At 42.2% G+C, this 18,996-nt stretch overlaps 1 protein-coding gene across 1 annotated transcript in view; it reads right to left on the bottom strand.

Annotated features, from left to right (window-relative positions):
- The window catches only part of LOC139560054 (solute carrier family 25 member 36-A-like), a 33,874-nt gene that overhangs the window by 4,775 nt on the left and 10,103 nt on the right, over positions 1-18,996 (bottom strand). The window contains exons 3-6 of the mRNA XM_071376547.1: positions 16,220-16,297; positions 8,124-8,224; positions 2,314-2,380; positions 68-360 (exon numbers count right to left, since the gene is read on the bottom strand). Of these exons, the coding sequence (XP_071232648.1) occupies positions 68-360; positions 2,314-2,380; positions 8,124-8,224; positions 16,220-16,297 (539 nt within the window). The remainder of the gene's footprint in view (positions 1-67; positions 361-2,313; positions 2,381-8,123; positions 8,225-16,219; positions 16,298-18,996) is intronic.

Below are 18,996 nucleotides of genomic sequence, written 5' to 3'. Positions count from 1 at the left end.
ATATTTATTATTGGCGATACCAATATCATATCAACCAATAACCATAAGGGTGATACATCGTGCATACCATGGGGGTAGGCGATAGACGTGGCACAGGTCTTGGAGGTGGCGGCGGCCAGCATCATGCCCACAAAGTCTGAGGCATCCCTCACCGACTCGTCCTCGTCCTGATCCATGCTGGCCTGGGCCCTGGACTCCACCAGCTTGCGCTTGATGCTCTCATAGATGACAAAATGGATGACTGTCTCGGAGATGCCGGCATACGAGGCAGACATACCCCGATAGAAGCCTCGCCAGCCCTCCGTCTGGTAGACCCGCCGCACACACTCAAACGCATTCATGCGCCTCTCGCCACGGTTCCTGTGGTAAATACACATGGGGGGGGGGGGGGGGGGGGGGTCAATATAGCTAACGGGATACATTTGGCAAGTAAGTAACATGTTAAGGGATTCGCAACATCCAATAACGTAATATGCTCTACTAGTACTCAGATTAAAACCTTTTCCCTTAGCACAATGAATCAAAACAATATTTTACCTCTACTTAACCAGGCAAGTCAGTTAACTTGTTATGGCTGCAGGGGGCGTATTGAAAAACTGGAAAATATGTGCAAATTTTCAAACGGCCTTTTAATCAATTTTTGCTCTTACAATATGCATATTATTATTACTATTGGATAGAAAACAGTCTCTAGTTTCTAAAACCGTTTTCATTATTTCTCTAAGTGGAACAGAACTATTTTTACAGCCCATTTCCTATCCGGAAGTGAGATTTCCAAAATCGCTCTTCAAGACCTTGTCTATAAAAGGGCATGTCACTTAGGACTGTAGAAACACGTCATACGCCTTCCTCTGGGTGTCATGCGGAAGTGAGAGCAGAAATGACTTGATTATCTCGTCCTGGGATTGAACACAACCTCTTGGAGTGAGGTGTGCGCACTTTATTTTTTTTTCTGGGCGCGAAGTTGGACCTGGACTCGGCTCCTGGAAAACACTCGTTAAAGGTGAATATGATCTCTGGCTTCGATTTTATTTGATACATGTCACAATATCATCCTAAAGTATGTTATTTCAATATAGTTTAATTATATTATTGAAATGTATTCTGGACTTTAGACGTGATGCGACGCAATAATTTTTTCAAGATGGAGAGGTTAGCGTCGCACTGCCAGTGTGCTTGCTAATTCAAGAGGGAAATTGTTCGTTCTGGATCGAAATAAAGACGTTTCTGAACAAAGGACCCCTTGGAGAACATTCTGATGGAAGATCAACAAAGATAAGGACCCAATTTGGGATGCTTTTTCATATATCTGTCGAACTGTGCTATGCTACCGTTTGCCTTGAGTCAATGCTGTTGTGATGTTAGCTATTGTAGTAAGCTAATATGACGATATATTGTATTTTCGCTGTAAAACACTTCAAAAATCGGAAATATTGGCTCTATTCACAAGATCTTTCTCTTTCATTAGCTATCCACCATATATTTTTCTGAAATGTTTTATGATGTGTAATTAGTAGTTGACGTTGGTGTCTGTATTTTCTCTGGCTACTCCCGTGCGATTTCTGACTGTAGCTATGATGGTAGCAGTAATGTAAAACTGATTTATAGCTAAAATATGCACATTTTTTGAACAAAACATAGATTTATTGTGTAACATGTTATAGGACTGTCATCTGAGGTAGTTTTTTCTAGGTTATTTAGGTTGGTTCTAGGTTAGTTAGGTTGGCTTGTGCATGCTACTTGCATCCTACTTGTGCTGTGAAAAATGTCTGTCCTCTTTTTTATTTGGTGGTGAGCTAACATAAATATATGTGGTGTTTTCTCTGTAAAACATTTTTTAAAAATCGGACATGTTGGCTGGATTGACAAGATATTTATCTTTCAAATGCTGTATTGGACTTGTTAATGTGTGAAAGTTAAATATTTAAAAAAAAAAATGATTTTGAATTTCGCGCCCTGCACTTGAGCTGGATGTTGTCATAGGTGTAACAGGTTAAGAACAAATTCTTATTTACAATGATGGCCTACCGGGGAACAGTGCCTTGTTCAGGGGCAGAACGACAGATTTTTACTTTGTCAGCTCGGGGATTTGATCGTGCAACCTTTCAGTTACTAGTCCAATGCTCTAACCACTAGGCTACAATAAGCATGACAATGCATAACATACAGTATTTAGAGAACCAACAAAATATGAAACAGCTGTGGATTAACATAAAAGCTTAGGGAATTTAAAATTGGCTGCATTCTGACTTTGGGGAATCAATGACTTTTACAGCATGTGGCCTAGATACAGCCTCCCTCCTCAGTACTTACCTGGCATCCAGCTGCAACCGGGTCTTGATCAACCAGATGGGATTGGTCACCGTGATAGCAGTGAACCCTGGGAAGAAGAGTTCAGAGGTTCAGACAGGGGGAGTGACTGTGTGTGAAGGACTCAGCCTATCCAAGGACAGAGATATATACAATGGGGGGTGTATTTCACAAAGCACCACCAATGAGTGAGCCAGCCATCTAACAACTGTGTATTTCCTGGATGATAAAGGAAGATCAACTTGAATATAAAGAAGGATATTACAGATTCAATACTTGCAGTAGTAACCCAACGACATTCAACTTCAGCTGGCTTTATGAACTAGAAAAGTAAGAGTTAGAACTGAGTGCTGGCCAATCTATCGATCCTGCGTTTTGTGAAATACAACCCCGGTGCACTCTAAACATTTCCTTCTCAACTGGCAGCAGTGTGTGTAAGCTTTGTTGACATCTTTAAGCTGTGTTTATTGGCCTTTTATGAGCGGTTTATTTACGTATTGGCAATCTCGTAAAATATTTCCTTTTATCGCTGGTGCTCCGGTACCAGAGATTATAAAACATTTAAACTTGATTACCTTTGTTAAGGGCAGACTGTCCCTCACAGGAATGGTATTATATGGACTGATTAGATTCCTCAAGGTTATTACAGTACAGGCAAAAACTCAGCTTAAAGATACAGTCCACATTCTTCATATTTACAAGTTGCAACAAATATAACCAAGATATATCCTATAATTACTAATAAATACTATTCCTTAGTGTTAATTAACAAGGTGGTCCTGAATCTCATGTACACAGAAGGCACTACAGAATGATATAGCATAGTGCTATGCTATTGTTCAGCCACCTCAATGAACATCATTATTATACTTCACTCTGATTAAGTGTGCCTGATTAAATTCTACCCTATAAATTAGTCAATGAATTGAGTAAATGTAATTTGAACAATAGTAGCTAGCTCCCAGATGAGGTGAGCTCAGCCCTACAGTAGGCCTACATCTTAAGAGAAAGTCATTGTATGAACGAAGTCATGGTGTGAGCCTCAGCTGAAGGCCTCATTGGCTGCCATGAGGAAACTAAATGGAGTCTGGCCTTCTTGAATTATTCAAGAGGACCAAAGCGGAAAAATCGCAAAGTGGACAAGTAGGCGGATGTTATTTCCCAGGGAAACTAGGTGTATATTTATAAATACCAAAACATTTACTATTTTAATAAGTTGCTTATACTAAATTTGGGTTTGAATTATTATTTTTTTTTAACAGAGACCAATGAGTACCCTGACAATGCATCAAGTCATTATGTTAGTTCACAAAGGAGTGTTATGTCATATACATTACAAGGTATATGACAAATGTGTAAGGTGCAGGTCATTCTAGTGTGATCATAATGTGTGCATTTTTAAAAGACAGACAGTAAATCCTGCACATCACTTGTGCTCAAGATACTAAACCTCCAAACAGGAACATAATTTAAAACATGACCATTTGAAAATCAACATACATTTACATCACTACATAGCATCTTCTCTAAACAAGAAACCAGGGGACGTCTACAGTACAGTACGCACGACTAGAGCTTCTACTGTATCAAGGGACACAGTCCTAAGGAAACTGCATGAAGAGGATGACAAGTCTGTTGAAGAAGAAGAAGAAGGAGATAGCGTCTATGGCGTGTACTCACAGAGTAGGGGCAAAGCTACTCCGCCTCACAGCTGCAGCTAGAAGCCTGCAGATATGGGGGGGCTGAGGTGGCGGGGGCTCTCCCCCCTCACGCAGGGGTGAAAGCTACAGTAAAGCCCTAAAATGACCACAGTCACACACAGGCAGCAGTCAACCAACCAACCCACCCACAAACTCCTTTTATTTACATAGATGAAGAGGAAACCTACCGATCCTACCCAATCCCTGTATTTTTTAACAGGTAAAATAGGATGACAAGTATCACCCCCATCTCCCCCAATCTGATATAAACAGTTAAGATCCCCCTAAGCCTCCCCAAATCCCCCTTTTTATATATAAACATAAGATAATCCTCCCCACTCCCACATTCTTACCCACCCTTTTTTAAACCAACTAAGGTGGGAGAGGAGAAAAGGGGGGGGTCACACCCCATCTCTTCCTCCCCACTCTAACCCTCAAACTCTTGACCTTACCCGACCCACACCTGTTTTAAAATGCAAGAGGCCGTCTCGTGTCGTTTCTCTCCCCTACGTTTTGTCAGGTACTGTATGTCGTTCTTGGTAAGGGAAGAAACATGCAAATCTGTCGTAAATGGAACATCACCCCACTGGTATAATCATTATGTGCAGGACAAAATAAATAAACATGTGTGGTACACAATAATAAAATATATTTCAACAATGCTACAGGTGCGAATCATTGTCAACCAATGGCATCATTACCACAGTCACTTTTATTGATTCTAAACAGTAACGATGGGGTCAAATAAAATGGGGGACAAAGTCAACAATGAAATAGTCACAATAAAAAAAGGTCAAATAATGCCAGAGTTGAAATGCTAACCTTGTCAAGAAGACTTAAAAAGTCTATAAAAATGACGAGCTTTGTTAAGTGTGCCTGATTAAATTCTACCCTATAAATTAGTCAATGAATTGAGTAAATGTAATTTGAACAATAGTAGCTAGCTCCCAGATGAGGTGAGCTCAGCCCTACAGTAGGCCTACATCTTAAGAGAAAGTCATTGCATGAACGGTGTGAGCCTCAGCTGAAGGCCTCATTGGCTACCATGAGGAAACTAAATGGAGTCTGGCCTTCTTGAATTATTCAAGAGGACCAAAGCGGAATAAGAAACAAAATATCGCTGAGTGGAGGATTTGTTTATCTCTGATAAACAGTGTTGTGATACGCCATTTCAACAAGACCACCCATCGGTTTCTGATCGTCTGAACAACTTTCTAAAAGTTTTAAACATTAATTCCATTTTTATGTTAGACAAAGGACTGTGTGGAGGCCAGATGTCTCAAATACATAGAACTTTTCCCACAAATTAAACATATTACTGGAGTGTCAGCCATTTCATGCTTGACCCGTTTCATATCTAAACTAATTCAATGGCGTGACCTAGTTCCAGTGTTATTACAGCACAGCACTACAGTCATCTGCTATAATGCAGTGTGCTTTAGGCTGAATGGGGCCCTCTATTAAAATATATGATAGATGTGATATCTGTGCACAAAGAGGGTCACATATTATGCTTGAGGGTGTCAGAGTCCACAACCAAGTTCAAGGCTCTTGACATACTACGGGGGACCTGATCCAGTGTAAATTAACCACATGAACTAGCAAGTCTATACAGGAGGTCTATGGACAGAAATAGACACTAGGCCCTGAGCAAACTGTGGTTGTGTTGAACTCAAGCGAAGGCATGAGTATGTGTGGCAACTCCTACTCATGTGTTACATTTACTAGGAAGAATGGTTTAGATGAGCAGCTGAAGAACAGTTCTTAGCTCCACTCCTCAACTCCTATAGAGAGGGTTCGGGGAGTTGAATGACTGTGCAAAATGGGCATGATTATAGGCCAGTAGTGAGTATGATTATGAATCAACACCAAGTATACCAAACACTAGGAACACCTTCCTAATATTGAGTTGCACTCCCCCCTTTTGCCCTCAGAACAGCCTCAATTCGTCAGGGCATGGACTCTATTAGATGTCGAAAGCGTTCCACAGTTGTTCCAAGTTCGCTGGATATCCTTTGGTGATGGACCATTCTTGATACGCACGGGAAACTGTTGAGCGTGAAAAACCCAGCAGTGTTGCAGCCTGGCACCTACTACCATACCCCGTTCAAAGGCACTTCAATCTTTTGTCTTGCCCATTCACCCTCTGAATGGCACACATACACAATCAATGTCTTTATTGTCTGAAGGCTTAAAAATCCTTCTTTAACCTGTCTCCTCCCTTCATCTACACTGATTGAAGTGGATTTAACAAGTGACATCAATAAAGGATCCTAGGCTTCACCTGGTCAGTCGGTCATTGAAAGAGCAGGTGTTCTTAATGTTTTGTATACTCGGTGTATGGTGTCTAAATTAAAATGGTCTATTCATTCTACATCTGTAATTGAAAAAGTCAGTAAGCATGTTTCTATCATTTGTAATTGGAGAACTGGCACTATATCACATTTAAAAAATTGCTGACTAAAAAGCATCTTTGGGTAATTATTCTATATCTGCATGTGTAACTGAGGGAAAGGATTCAGGTGTGTCAAATAATTTTGGGAGTGCCATAATCCGATAGGAATTTTCTAGTGTCTGGAACTAGGTTGTCACCTATAGCCTATATCCTGTATATAGACATGCATACGTATGTTACATGAGTGATATCTACAGCACAGTGGAAAGTATAGCTTATGTTGGCCTCTTTCGCCAGACGTACATACCTAAACTTAAATAACCTGCATCTGCGGTGTCAGCGGTTCAAGAGTAAATGACGATGAACCAAATAAGGACCCTCAAACCTAATAGTGACAAGGTTAGCATTTCACTTCATATGCCGACTAAGAAACATCTAAAGTGCGTGTTGTTCATGTACCTTCAGTGGGGGTGGGTGGGGGGTAAACAGGCTGCTAAAAAAGGGGGAAGGGGTACAGTGTATCAAGACTGTGCAATCATGTAGAAGTTATAGGAGATGAAAGAGCTGCAAACCAGCTAGTGACCTATAACCAGCATCATCATTATTAGCATCAATAGCATCATCATCATGGTCATACCAGTGAAAGGAAATGGAGTGCTACCTGAGGCGTCCGGCCGGTGTGTCGCCGCGAGGCGGGGGGGGGGGGCCTCCCGCAGTGAGGGCCCTGACATGTTAGCGCCCTGGGGCCTTTACTACTGTACACACACAGCATAGACAGCGCTTGAAGGGCCAAACTCACTGTTTAGCAACAAACTGGTAAGTTAACACAATTTAGGGTCCTTCGAGAGAGTCGAAGAGCCTCAAGAGAAAAAACTGGGGAAAGTGGGGGTGGGATGGAAAGCACAACCCAAACTTTGAGGATGTTATTTATTTTATTGCTGGAACAGACAGCTAGCTAGTGGTAAGTCTTGTAGTTGTATGTAGTAAAGTGTTGGGCCTCTGCCAAGTTGGCTGTATATAATTGTAGGACAGAGGCAGTAATGTGGATCAGTGGGTCTATTTGCCATGTGAAATCTCAAGAGCAGTTCACTATATGAGTGGAAGTAGTAGAAAATGCAACTGACAGTGTTAACTCTGTGCTTTGTCTTTTTCACACTTTATGTATTTTCATACTAAGTGCTTTGACTGAGAGAACAGATAATTTTTTTTGCATACAACTTAACTACAATATTGAAGGGTAGAATAACCTCTTCACTTTCACTATAGATATAAAGTGGGGTTTATACTAGAGACTGATCCTGAAAGTCTTCAATTGTGCTTTCGGGCAAACCATCTGTGGTTGATATTCAAAACACTGGAAAACGTCCACAAGGTAACCCATATAGTGGCAATGTCTAACACCTAGCTGGATAGAGGCTAGAGCAATGTTAATAAAATATTGAATTATCTTCAAATTAACAGAAAACCCCATCCACCCCATAACGCAAGATACAAATGTACAAAACAAACATTTAATCAAATAAAAAAAATACGGCCAGTTACTTTAAAAAAACAAAAACTAAATATCTTTAAATAAATACTTAACATATCCCCTTTTCTATGTAATCAGTCAAAATAAAATAAGTAGCTGGAAATGAATTGTCTAAACAAGTCAACGTTGAATGTAGCAACAAGCAGGCTATAGACAGCAGAGGAGGAGTTTGTGGAACAACTGTTACCTGCTAGGCCTGCAGACACCATATGGACCTGCGTCGAGTCGGGCTCAAACACGCCGTTCAGCTTCTCTTTGGCAGTGGAGTAGGATGCAAAGTAGATGGCTCTGTTGATACAGGAGGGAATGGATGTGAGCTAATACAGCGAATCAATCAATTGATAACGATATCGTAACTCTGAGCCGTTACCGTTAAAACTATATTTTTTGGGGGTCATGGTCGATACCAATATGGCAACAAACAAAAAAATATTTCATTTTTGTGAGATTGGAGCAAAATTGCACAGTATAAAGGACAGGCAAATGCCCTCTGTCCAAATTGACCCACTTCAATTTGCTTACCGCCCCAATAGATCCACAGACGATGCAATCGCCATTGCACTGCACACTGCCCAATCCCATCTGGACAAGATGAATACCTATGTAAGAATGCTGTTCATTGACTATAGCTCAGCCTTCAAAATTGTACCCTCCAAGCTCATCATTAAGCTCAGTGCCCTGGGTCTGAACTCCGCCCTGTGCAACTGGGTCCTGGACTTCCTGATGGGCCGCCCCCAGGTGGTGAAGGTAGGAAACAACACCTCCACTTCACTGATCCTCAACACAGGGGCCCATCAGGAAGTGCTCAGCCCCCTCCTGTACTCGCTGTTCACCCATGAATGCGTGGCCACACACGACTCCAACTCAAATCATCAAGTTTGCAGACGACACAACAGTAGTAGGCTTGATTACCAACAATGACGAGACAGCCTACAGAGAGGTGAGGGCCCTGGGAGAGTGGTGCCAGGAAAATAACCTCTCACTCAACGTCTACAAAACAAAGAAGCTGATCGTGGACTTCAGGAAACAGCAGAGGGAGCACACCCCTCTCCACATTGACAGGACCGCAGTGGAGAAGGTGGAAAGCTTCCACATCACTGACAATCTGAATTGGTCCACCCACACAGAGTGTGGTGAAAAGGGTGCAACAGCTCCTCTTCAACCTCAGGAGGCTGAAGATATTTGGCTTGGCCCCTAAAACTGTTACAGATGCACAATTGAGAGCATCCTGTCGGGCTGTATCACCGCCTGGTATGGCAACTGCACCACCCGCAACCGCAGGGCTCTCAACAAAGAGCCCGGATCTCAATCCCATTGAGCATGTCTGGGACCTGTTGGATCGGAGGGTGAGGGCTAGGGCCATTCCCCCCAGAAATGGCCGGGAACTTGCAGGTGCCTTGGTGGAAGAGTGGGGTAACATCTCACAGCAAAAACAGGAAAATGGTGCATCCATGAGGAGGAGATGCACTGCAGTACTTAATGCAGCTGATGGCCACACCAGATACTGACTTACTTTTGATTTTGACCCTCCCCTTTGTTCAGGGACACGTTATTCATTTTCTGTTAGTCACATGTCTGTGGAACTTGTTCAGTTTATGTCTCAGTTGTTGAATCTTGTTATGTTCATACAAATATTTACACATGTTAAGTTTGCTGAAAATAAACGCAGTTGACAGTGAGAGGACATTTCTTTTTTTGCGCTGAGTTTATTACTGCACTGTCGGAACTAGAAGCACAAGCATTTCGCTACACTCGCATTAACATCTGCTAACTATGTGTATGTGACAAATAACATTTGATTTGATTTTAGTCAATATTACTCCGACATTGCTCGATCTAATACTTATCTTTTTTTATTCCATTCTTTTACAATTGTGTATATTGTTGTGAATTGTTAGATACTACTGCACTGTTGGAGCTAGGAACACAACCATTTTGCTACACCCGCAATAACATCTGGTGAAAATGTTTATGTGACCAATCAAATTTGATATGGCCCGGAACTCCTGTTGCACTCATTTGGGTAGTTAGTGTGTTACCAACCTACATAAACATCTACAGCACCTATAGAAAGTCCACACACCCTTGGATTTCTTCACATTTTGTGTTATAAAGTAGGACAAAAATGGATTGAATTGTTATTTGTCAACGATCTACACAAAAATTATAACTTTTTTAAATATTAATGAAAAATAAACCACCATTATACATTGATTACATAAGTATTCACCCCCGTCTCAATACATATTAAAAACACCTTTGGCAGCGTTTAAAGCTGAGTCTTTTTGGGTAGGTCTCATAACAGCTTTGCACACCTGGATTGTGCAATATTTGCCCATTATTATTTTCAAAATTCATAGCCTTCATTTCTCAGAACAAGAATAGACTGACGAGTATCAGAAGAAAGTACTTTGTTTCTGGCCATTTTGAGCCTGTAATCTAACCCACAAATGCTAATGCTCCAGATCCTCAACTAGTCTAAATAAGGTCAGTTTTATTGCTTCTTTAAATCAGAACAACAGTTTTCAGCTGTGCTAACATAATTGCAAAAGGCTTTTCTAATGATCAATTAGCCTTTTAAAATGATAAACTTGGATTAGCTAACACAACGTGCCATTGGAACACAGGAGTGATGGTTGCTGAAAATGGGCCTCTGTACGCCTATGTAGATATTCCATAGAAAATCTACCGTTTCCAGCTACAATAGTCATTTACAACATTAACAATGTCTACACTGTATTTCTGATCAATTTGATGTTATTTTAAAAATATTTCAAAAACAAGGACATTTCCAAGTGACCCCAAACTTTTGAATGGTAGTGTATGTATGAGGGACAGAGAAAAGGTTAGTCATTCAAAAATCATGTCAACCCCTACTTTTTCACACAGAGTGAGTCAATATAACTTATGATTTGTTAAGCCAAATTTTACTAATTTAGGTTTGCCTAAACAAAGGAGGTGAATACTTACGCAACGACTATTTTAGTGATTACTTTTATTCATTTGTAAAAATCTGTAGAATTTTCTTTTACCTTTGACATTATGAAGTATTTTGTGTAGATCAATGACAAGAAATTACAATTAAATACTTTTCAGTCCTACTTTATAAAACAACAATATTTGAAAAAAGCCCAAGGGGGTGTAGACTTTCTATATGCTTATAAAAATAAAAATGGCCCATTAGGCATGTCCCTGCATACTGCGTGTGTCTGTCACTGCACGCGCATGCTTGTGTGCAATTCATTCCCAACCAGGCACCCAAATCACATGCCCTGCTTTAGCTGGAGATTAATCTCCCATGCAACTCCTACGCTTCCTCTACTTAACTCAAATCCCAGAGGATTAACGCAAGTAAACATTTCCGCTGTGGGGATTAAAACCCAACGACCCACCAGCGCTTGGCTCACGCACCCTGTCCTTAGTGTGCAAGTGTATGTTTGTGAGAGAGTGAGGTTGTGTACACTGTGCATGTGAGAGACTGGGTGCATATTCACGCGCGTGTGTGTGTGTTAAGTGATGGCCGATCTTAGTGGTGGTGACGCGGACTCATCTAAAGCTTGTGATGTGGAGTGTGCTGTAGATGAACAACTGACTGCCCAGCCAACCGTGCTCTAATGCCAGACAATATGCTCTCCTGGGCAGCAGGCTGCAAAGGCCAAGGGGGAGACCAGTCAGCCAGTACCTTTCCACAGCCATGGCACACAGCAGCAGTGTTACAGTCACTTCACTGTCTGATTGGATACGGTTCCTTGCTGTGTTAATGTAGGTAAAGCCTGGTGAGCGTCTAGTCGCTGGCAGGGGTTATTGAGGAAATGGCATTGGTGTTTTTGCTCTGTTCCAGTGCAACATTGAGGAGAGTATTGAGGAACAGAACTCTGTAGGAGTAATGAAGGATGATTAATTATTCTCTCTCTTTCCACTGCAGTAATTTTTATGACAGTGTGCGCTCAGGTCAGTCTTTCTCCTTACCCTCTCTCCCTCCCTGCCGTTCTCTCTGTCTATATCGTTCTCCCCATCTACCTCGCTCCTTCCCGGTCTCTCCGACCCATCTCCCCCCAGAACCCTCTTTCTCCCGAACCCTCCCCGCTCTCCCGGTCCTCGCTCTCCGTCCTCCCACCTCCCTTCTCGCTTTTCTCCCACCTCGCTCTCCCCACTTTTCTCCCAACTCTCCATCCTTACCACTCCTTGCTTTCCTCCCACCTCTTCCCGTCCTCCTCCCCATCCCTACCTCCCCGTCCTCCTTGCTTTCCTCCCACCTCTCCATCCCTACCTCTCCCCGTCCTCCTTGCTTTCCTCCCACCCCTACCTCTCCCCGTCCTCCTCCCCATCCCTACCTCTCCCCGTCCTCCTCCCCATCCCTACCTCTCCCCGTCCTCCTTGCTTTCCTCCCACCTCTCCCTCCTCCCTCTCCCCGCCCTCCTCGTTTTCCTCCCTCTCCCCGCCCTCTCCCCGACCCACCTCGCTCGCCCCGACCCACCCACCCACCGTCCTCCCCGCTTTCCTCCCACCCGCTTTCCTCCCACCGTCCTCCCCGCTTTCCTCCCACCGTCCTCCTTCCCTACCTCTCCACCTCCTTTTTTGCGTTCCATTCCAGTGTTCCAACCACCAAAATACATTTATGAACCAGGTTCTAACACCAACAAAGTATTGGTTGAGATCGTTCGTTTCAGTTCATATTTAAAAATAATATTAACATTTAGCGCAACATTAAATTACTTCACCAATTAGTGCGGATGGAGTAGCTTGCTGTGGAGCGGGTATGCGATTTAAAATCGGTATAGGTAAGTCGTTAAGAGCAAAAATTGTATTTTGCCATAACAGTATGGTTTAATCATAATGAAAGACAAACACGCACACACACAGCTGCCAGTTACAGTGTAGGCCAAGAGATGCAACTGAGGGTGAGGAGAGCGCGATAGAGGATGGAAGAAGCTTGCCTTGAAGCACTGGGCATCGTTGTAACGACGTGCATGATCAGAATCAGGCCCACAGAATTATACCTACAGAGGAGCAGCTTCTATGGAGGAGCTTTGAATAAATTTGGGCTTCCGAGTTGGTTTAAATGTTGGACCAAAGCAAACATTAGCTAGCTAGTCAACAAGCCTGTGTGTGCGGAGCAGCACAATAATTAAAAACGTCTTACCTTTTTGTAGTTAATAAGTCTTATGTGAAACGTGATAACTATAGTATCCTTAACTAGCATTGAAAAAGTAGATCCATTATTTTTGTAATTAAAAACATCTCTCCCTAATTTCTGAATTACACTTATAACATTGTCAGTAGGCTACAGCAACCTATGCTTCAGAAGGGAGCGGCAGGTAACCCACACACACTTCGAGCTGGCAGGCAGACGTTGGTTATAGTTAATTGGTTGTAGTTATACACGTACTGCGTTTCAAGTTTTCTAGTTCCGACTAGCACGTGAACGCAGCATAAGTTTGAGTGACAGAGGGCTTGGCATAGGCGCTTTGTTGCAATTTCTGTGGGAATGTAAAATAAAGTTATTAACCGGTTCACATGCTTCTAAAATAACGGTTCTGTTCCAGGAAGAGTATAGATCACTTTATTTTTCGGTTAGGGTTCTGTTTTTCAAACAATTTCATTTTTTTCCAGTTTTTGGTTCTGTTCCTTGAACCGGTTCCAACCCTAAGTTAAAAGTAAATTACTGCGAGATCATCAGCCTATGCCATATGGTCACATTGATACACTGTGATCCATTGGCAGCTAAAGAAATGAGCTTATGGAACTCATAGCCTATAGGCCAATGCAGCAGTAGGCCTATAACTTCCATTGCTCTTTCAGTAGGCCTATAACTTCCATTGTGATTATCAAGGGGGAGATTGTTGTAAAGATTTTTCAAATAGCTTAGTGTGAGGAACAATAATTTTTATATATTATCATTTGCAATAAATAGAAAAATTAGAAAAATATGTAAATAAAAACACTTTCCTACATTTCCGGGCAGCATATTAGTGGATTTGGATATTTCAGCCAATCCGTTGCTGACAGGTGTATAAAATGGAGCACACAGCCATGCAATCTCCATAGACAAACATTGGTAGTAGAATGGCCTTACTTACAGTGCCACGTTAAGCTCAGTGACTTAACGTGGCACCATCATAGAATGGCACCTTTCCAACAAGTCAGTTCGTCCAATTTCTGCTCTGCTAGATTTTCCCCGGTAAACTGTAAGTTCTGTTATTGTGAAGTAGAAGGTGATAGTCTAGGTGATTCTGTGCTTCCAACTTTGTAGCAACAATTTGGGGAAGGCCCTTTCCTGTTTCAGCATGACAATGCCCCCATGCACAAAGCGAGGTCCATACAGAAATGGTTTATCGAGATCGGTGTGGAAGAACTTGACTGACCTGCACAGAGCCCTGACCTCAACGAACACCTTTGGGATGAATTGGAACGCCAACTGCGAGCCAGGCCTAATCGCCCAACATCAGTGCCCAACCTCACTAATGCTCTTGTAGCTGAATGGAAGCAAGTCCCTGCAGCAATGTTCCAGCATTTAGTGGAAAGCCTTCTCAGAAGAGTGGAAACTGTTATAGCAACAAAGTAGGGGGGGACCAACTCCATGTTAATGTCCAGGATTTTGGAATGAGATGTTCGACAAGCAGATGCCCACATACTTTTGTATGTAAGGGGAAATTGATAAAACCAAAAAGGGCAAACAATTCACACAATGAATGCAAAATAAATTAGAGGGAGACTGCTGAACCATTCTGGAGAGACTTGCCTATATCGTCACCACACACACACCACTCTCCTTCCTCGTCTCAACATTGTAAATTATACCCAAGACACATTATAGTCACATATTTTTTAGATGGTTTTCACTGAAAGCAATAATCAACTAGGCCTATTGCCTCGCGCACTGCCCAAATTGGCAGCTTCTCAAATAAGCATAGGCCTACGAGCTTGTAACAATCCACAACAACAACAAAAATAAGAAACGAATGATCCTCGAGTCCTCTGTGGCGAAGTCATGCTTTCTGGTGAAGTATTTTGAATTGTTCCATTTCTGTATAGACAGGATTAATTATATAATTTTGGCAAATGCATTTCCATTTACTTCCCTATTGGACCCACCACTATGCCATCTCTCTCCTGTTCTATTGGTTTTCATATCAACTTTATTTCATTGTCCAGAAGCCAAAGGCACAACCCTAGTCATTAACAACCCATCCTAGTTGTTGGATCTTTAGATTCCCCCTCTTTCTAAGTTTTTACTTGGAACCTCTGCAGGTGCACTGTTTGAATCGTGTTTTTCCAAGTGCGCTGTTTAGAATGGCATTTTTGGCAAATGTTTGAAAATTAAGTTTTATTGTCTGCTTCATTACATTAGTTGCATGTTCTGTTCAGATACATTACCACAGTGTAAATGTGATATCTGTCATTCTGAACACCGTGTGTTGATGCCCTAATGGGTTATGCACCCAACGCAGACGGGTCTGGTACAATCCTCAAATGGCTGGTAAATTTAAATCTTTCCGGGCACGTTGTTCGGCTTCACATTTTCCTCACGGAAAACCCGTCACAGAAGACTACACACACACAAAGGCACAGCCATAGACACAAATACACAGCCGGAAACAGGGAAGACCGTCAAGGGCATTTAACGCCCCACAGAGGGCCAGACTGGCAGAATGAGAGAGATGATCTACATACAGAGAAGGAAAGAGAAATTCAGATACTCAAAGAAAATAAACATTGACAAAGAGCATTTTTTGCATTTTAGCTAACCTTAACCCTTTTCCTAACCTTAACCTAATTCTCTTAACCTGCTACGCAAAGTCAAATCTGTCGTTAATTTGACAAAAGCTGTATCCCTTCTAGCCATGACCCAGTGGACAGCCGCTACTCTGCCCACAGTGAACGTGATTAACAGACTGGACCAGGAGGCTGCTGTTGCGTAATAGGGCTAACACTCAGAACAGTCATTTCAGTCTAGGTTCTACCACTAGGGAGTGTGAATAATGCCCCTGTGGAGATGGAAGATAAGGACAGGGAGGGAGTGGAATTTTACTGGAAATTAAACTGCAGAAATTCATTTTGGGGAGGTTACCTGGAAGAAGATTATGTCAAATTATGGTAATTGTGTCGTCCTCCGATGTGGTTACAAAAAGGAATTGCTATCACCAAGGTCAAATAATGGAAAACCAAATACAAAATAAATCTAGGTATCCTAGCCACAAACTCCATAAAGTAGCCTACACAGAAGGACAAGAAAATGCTAGCAGAACAGGACGAATTATTGCACAGGAAGTGAGGTCATACCTGGAAGGAGCCACACCCACCAGGTTGGGCCCAAGGCCTCTGAACAGCGAGCGCGGTCCCTCCTTCTCCAGTATCAACCTGTAGAGGGAGAGAGGGAGAGGTGTATGAATAGCTAGCATAGTGCAAAGTGTTGATTATTGATATACTGAAACATAAGAAAAGATGGCTATCAAGATAGTGGGCTAGTGCCAATGTGGATAATCAGTCTGCCATGACCATAGCACATCGGCCGGTGGCCTAAAATTGTCAATTGGCGACGAATACAGTAATAAACAGATGTATTTATGGTACATTTCCTGATACTGTGTGTTTTTGCAAGATGGATGAAAGGAACCAAAAGTGTCAAAACAGATCAATATAGCTAGCTGATGATGCATTTCAGCATTTGTGTATGTGACGAGTCATGTGACAGTTTTTTTTTTTTTTTTTACACAGTGTGTTGTTCTAATCCTGAATGCTGTTTGGTTAAAACCGCTTTTCCAGCCGGTGTCTATTCACATACAACGATCTGGCTCAGTCAGCTAGGGTTAGGTGGCCTCCTGACCAGTTAGCCCCAGGTAAGACAGCAGGCCTTGAATGGAGACAAGACGTTATTAGGGCGGCTGGTAGCCTAGCGATTAAGAGCATTGGGCCAGAAACGGAACAGTCCCTGGTTCAAATCCCTGAGTAGACTAGGTGAAAATCTGTCATTGTGTCTTTGAGCAAGGCACTTAACCTTTATTGCTGCTGTAAGTCACTCTGGATAAGAGCATCTGCTAAATGACTAAAATGTAAATGTGAACTTATAAAAAGGTCAGCAATGCAATGAGCTGCTCTACATAACATGGTAATGGCTGATGATGGGGTTCATGCTGTTTAGTGTCACCCAAGGTTATTCCACCATTAACCTAATTCATGGAGATATTCAAAGCAGTGACTGAGAGCTAAGCTTCAATTCAAGGATTAAGGCCTCTAGATTGAACTGCGTATTCAGTCTACTACACAGTCAGGACTGCTCATACAGAGCTACTCTGTTCTAAATGTGATTTGGCCTGCACTGCATTCGGTGGTGACCCACTTCTGCAAGTTGTTTTCTTCTCCCTGTGCTGCTTAGTGGTGGTGTTGGGTTTCAGTTAGTGCTTCCAGGGCAGAAGCATGGTGGTTGACATAGCGAAAAGGGGGGAAAAGCAGGCCCAAGAACACTGCAGCAGAGCGGTGATCCAACAGAACGAAGCCTTCAGCCAAAACCTGACTACAGCCATCTTAATAAAAAATCTAATGTTTTAAAAAAGGAGCTTCAGTAATATTTCACGAGAAGGGAAATCTTAGTATCTAATCAATGAACTGGCTGTTATGGTGATGAGGCATTCGATGATACAGTTGAAGTCGGAAGTTTACGTACTTAGGTTGGAGTCATTAAAACTCGTTTTTCAAATGACTCCACAAATTTCCTGTTAACAAACTATAGTTTTGGCAAGTCTGTTAGGACATCTACTTTGTGCATGACACAAGTCATTTTTCCAACAATTGTTGACAGATTATTTCACTGTATCACAATTCCAGTGGGTCAGAACTTTACATACACTAAGTTGACTGTGCCTTTAAACAGCTTGGAAAATTCCAGAAAATTATGGCATGGCTTTAGAAGCTTCTGATAAATGATGTCAATTAGCCTGAGTCAATTGGAGGTGTACCTGTGGATGTATTTCAAGGCCTACCTTCAAACTCAGTGCCTCTTTGCTTGACATCATGGGAAAATCAAAAGAAATCAGCCAAGACCTCAGAAAACAAATTGTAGACCTCCACAAGTCTGGTTAATCCTTGGCAGAAATGTCCAAATGCCTGAAGGTACCACGTTCATCTGTACAAACAACAGTACACAAGTATAAACACCATGGGACCACGCAGCCATCATATCGCTCAGGAAGGAGACGCGTTCTGTCTCCTAGAGATGAACGTACTGTGGTGCAAAAAGTGCAAATTGATCACAGAACAGAAGCAAAGGACCTTGTGAAAATGCTGGAGGAAACAGGTACAAAAGTATCTATATCCACAGTAAAATGAGTCCTATATCAACATAACCTGACAGGCCACTCAGCAAGGAAGAAGCCACTGCTTCAAAACCGCCATAAAAAAGCCAGACTACGGTTTGCAACTGCACATGGGGACAAAGATCATACTTCTTGGAGAAATGTTCTCTGGTCTGATGAAACAAAAATAGAACTGTTTGGCCATAATGACCATCATTATGTTTGGAGGAAAAAGGGGGAGGCTTGCAGGCCGAAGAACACCATCTCAACCGTGAAGCACAGGGGTGACAGCATCATATTGTGGGGGTGCTTTGCTGCAGGAGGGACTGGTGCACTTCACAAAATAGATGGCATCATGAGGCAAGAAAATTATGTGGATATAATGAAGAAGCAACATCAAGACATCAGTCAGGAAGTTAAAGCTTGGTTGCAAATGGGTCTTCCAAATGGACAATGACCCCAAGCATACTTCCAAAGTTGTGGCAAAATGGTTTAAGGACAACAAAGTCAAGGTATTGGAGTGGCCATCACAAAGCCCTGACCTCAATCCTATACAAAATGTGTGGGCAGAACTGAAAAAGCGTGTGTGTGCAAGGAGGCCTACAAACCTGACTCAGTTACACCAGCTCTGTGAGGAGGAATGGGCCAAAATTCACCCAACTTATTGTGGGAAGTTTGTGGAAGGCTACCCGAAACATTTGACCCAAGTTAAACAAATTAAAATGAAATGCTACCAAATACGAATTGAGTGTATGTAAACTTCTGACC

This window comes from Salvelinus alpinus, chromosome 30, assembly GCF_045679555.1.
Source record: "Salvelinus alpinus chromosome 30, SLU_Salpinus.1, whole genome shotgun sequence".
NCBI classification, from domain to species: domain Eukaryota; kingdom Metazoa; phylum Chordata; class Actinopteri; order Salmoniformes; family Salmonidae; genus Salvelinus; species Salvelinus alpinus.
This window is presented reverse-complemented; position numbering and strand designations above follow the sequence as displayed.